Source organism: Sinocyclocheilus rhinocerous, unplaced genomic scaffold, assembly GCF_001515625.1.
Source record: "Sinocyclocheilus rhinocerous isolate Xijiao unplaced genomic scaffold, SAMN03320098_v1.1 scaffold807, whole genome shotgun sequence".
Classification (NCBI taxonomy): Eukaryota; Metazoa; Chordata; class Actinopteri; order Cypriniformes; family Cyprinidae; genus Sinocyclocheilus; species Sinocyclocheilus rhinocerous.
Window position 1 is genome coordinate 1,293,012 of NW_015650326.1, and position 3,296 is coordinate 1,296,307.

The window sequence follows — 3,296 nt, forward strand, 5'->3', positions numbered from 1 at the left end:
ATATATATTATAACATAATATATATATATACAAAAAAGATAGAATAAAACAGACAATGAAAGGACCAATTTAAAAAGCATCAAGTCTGAGTGGCAGAGGCAGAAGTTGAAAGAACTGCTGAAATGATGGTCCAGCGAGAGGAGCAGTAGATGGGGAGGGAGGGAGGGAGAGTAATTCTTGGAAAGGGTTTTGATTGTGACAGTCAGAATGGCAGCCCCTGAGGAAAGGAAGTGCACTGACAGAGTAATAGAAGTGAAATCGCTAGAAAAACACGGCCGAGGCCTCTCAACAGCCTGATAGCTGTGTTGGCAGCTCCCTTAGATGCCGTCTCACACCGAGTGTCACGGTCTCTGCAAAATTGGTGTCATTATGGGAAATGTTGCTCCACTGGGACAGCTAGTTAAATTGAGGGAGAGCCGTGTTTGGTTTGGGTTGGTTATTTGATCAGAGTGCATTAAAGTTGAGCTGGTGGGCCGGTCATTAAATATAAACATAAGGAGAAAAGAAAACTTTGGTGACTTGTTTCCTGCTCACAATTGCTTCGGTCCTGTCCATGTAGAGGACTAAGTCAGCAAGAAGGCTCTTTGAAGTGGTGTACAGAAGTAAGATGAGATTAGTCTGCTCATTTGTTTGACTAACTTCACATGACAGGAAAGTAGTTGAATGCTTCACCGTTTGGAGCATCACATCATTTTCCTTTCTTTAGTCACTCCATTTAATCACACATCAGACGTGTTTGTCAGCCTACTAAAATCATTTAATAAATTACTGAACAAGTTTTCAGTTAGCTGTAGCAATACTATCAAATAGCTTTTCTTTGCTTGCTTGAAATCCTGTTGACGGAGTTGACATGTTCATTGGGAAAACTGGAAATACCATAAAAATAGACTTTTCAGATTTGGAAATGTTATGCAAATTAATAGAATTGTTATATTTTATATATTTTTACATTTTTATAGTTACTGTACATTTTTGTAGTTACATTAAGCGTTAACATATTCAAGAGCAAAATATTGGGGTCAGTAAGTTTTTTTTATTTTTTATGTTTTTGAAAGAAGTCTGTTATACTCACCAAGGCTTCATTTATTTGAAATACAGTGAAAACAGTAATATTGTGAAATATTATTGCAATTTAAGATAACTGTTTTCTATGTGAATATATTTTAAAATGTAATTTATTCCTGTGACGCAAAGCTGATTTTTCAGCATCATTGCTCCAGTCTTCAGTGTCACATGATCCTTCAGAAATCATTCTAATATGCTGATTTGCTGCTCAAGAAAATGTTTTCTTTTTAATATTAATTTTTTTTTTTTTAAAGGTGTGCTGCTTAATCTTTTTGTGGAAACAGTGATACTTTTTTTTCAGGATTTTTTTTTTTTTTTTGCACAAAAGCTGGTGTTAGTCATCACGGCTCCCCCAGATGGACTGTGAACCATTTCTAAGGAAACCTTTTGTCTGCTGAAATCATTGTTTAATATTCAGCGCAATGTGCCAGGCACAGGAGTACATGTTTCTGTGAAAGCCACATTTCCAAGTTCTCCAGACGCTGTAAATCCATGAGAATTTTGTTCTTCCAGCTCCATTTAATTGACCAAAAGTGCATTAGAAACAGTAATATTGTGAAATATTATTGCAATTTAAGATAGATAACTGTTATGTGAATATATTTTAAAATGTAATTTATTCCTGTGACGCAAAGCTGATTTTTCAGCATCATTGCTCCAGTCTTCAGTGTCACATGATCCTTCAGAAATCATTCTAATATGCTGATTTGCTGCTCAAGAAAATGTTTTCTTTTTAATATTAATTTTTTTTTTTTTAAAGGTGTGCTGCTTAATCTTTTTGTGGAAACAGTGATACTTTTTTTTCAGGATTTTTTTTTTTTTTTTAAAGCTTAAAAGAACAGTATTTATTTAAAATCTAATTTCTTGTACCAATGTTACTTTACTGTCATTTTTGATCAATTGAATGCTTTCTCGCTTGATAAAAGTATTAATTTCTTTCATTAAAAAAATCTTACTGACCCTAAACGTTTGAAAAATCCTTGTCCAGTGATTACAAACTATTGGGAAAAACCATGGAAATTCATTGAAATGTGTCGGATCCCTGTATTTCATCAGAAATGTGAAATTATAAATGCAAAGTGGGTGTATAACATTGTTATTACAGTGTAACTACACACTATTGAACATTTATCGCAATTATAAAGCTACTACTGCTTCCTTTAGCCTCTTCTTTTCGATGAGAATCACTCTCTGGCAGTGAACATGACCCTGATGGTGTCTCTGTGGTGTTAGCAGGGCCGAGGATCTGGCTTCCCCAGCAGGAGACGGCCCAGGGGTTCAGGTGTCACGGGCCGGGGAGGACGTGGCCGGGCCAGAATGAAGAATGGAGTCCCTCCAATACCTACACCAGGAGTACGTCACATTATCTGACAGCTACTACATGGTTTGTTCCGATATGTGGATAAATTGCTATACAGCTCCTCCGTTTATCTGTATGGTCTGTTTGTGTCGCTGCAGATAAACATCATGGAACCCATTTGCACATTTAAGGAAGAGGAAGAAAACGCCATGCACAATACAGTAGTGATTTTCTCTAGTACAGACACGTTCACTATGAAACAGGTAAATGTTTCTGAGCGGTCGTGCTGCTTGCAGCTGTATATGTGGAGTCTCTCTTACACTAGTGTGTGTGTGTGTGTGTTTTCTTTAGGATATGTGTGTGGTTTGTGGGAGTTTTGGACAGGGTGTGGAGGGTCGACTGCTGGCCTGTGCTCAGTGTGGACAGTGTTACCACCTTTTCTGTGTCAACATAAAGGTGAGCACATTGAGCAGGATGAGGCCATTGCATCCTTCCCTTTTTCTAATACTGTTGGAGGTGTTGATGGTTGTGTTAATTATGACTGGCCAAAAAAAAAAACCTTGCCAGACCTGGGAAGAAAATTAAATTAAAAGAAAAAAAAAATCTGCATAGCTACAAACCAAAATAGCACTGAAATTACTTAAGTATAAAATATTTTTGTAAAATACGTGCAGGGCGACACTGTATTGATATTATTCAAGCACTGTGTTTGTTTTTAAACCCTAAATAATACATTTCTGCAAGAAGTAAGTTTTTAAAATTAATACTTTTCTTCAGCAAGAATGCATTAAATTTAAGAACATGGGAGTAAATACATTTATAATATTACAAAAGATTTATATTTCAAATAAATGTTGTTCTTTTAAATTTTCTATTCATCAGATTCCATATATATATATATATATATATATATATATATATATATACATAT

General features: G+C 35.5%; 1 protein-coding gene across 1 annotated transcript in view; it reads left to right on the plus strand.

Moving 5' to 3' along the window:
* Window positions 1-3,296, plus strand: part of LOC107711680 (histone-lysine N-methyltransferase 2C-like) — a 133,001-nt gene that overhangs the window by 74,839 nt on the left and 54,866 nt on the right. Inside the window, exons 16-18 of the mRNA XM_016516698.1 lie at window positions 2,302-2,418; window positions 2,524-2,628; window positions 2,717-2,821. Of these exons, the coding sequence (XP_016372184.1) occupies window positions 2,302-2,418; window positions 2,524-2,628; window positions 2,717-2,821 (327 nt within the window). The remainder of the gene's footprint in view (window positions 1-2,301; window positions 2,419-2,523; window positions 2,629-2,716; window positions 2,822-3,296) is intronic.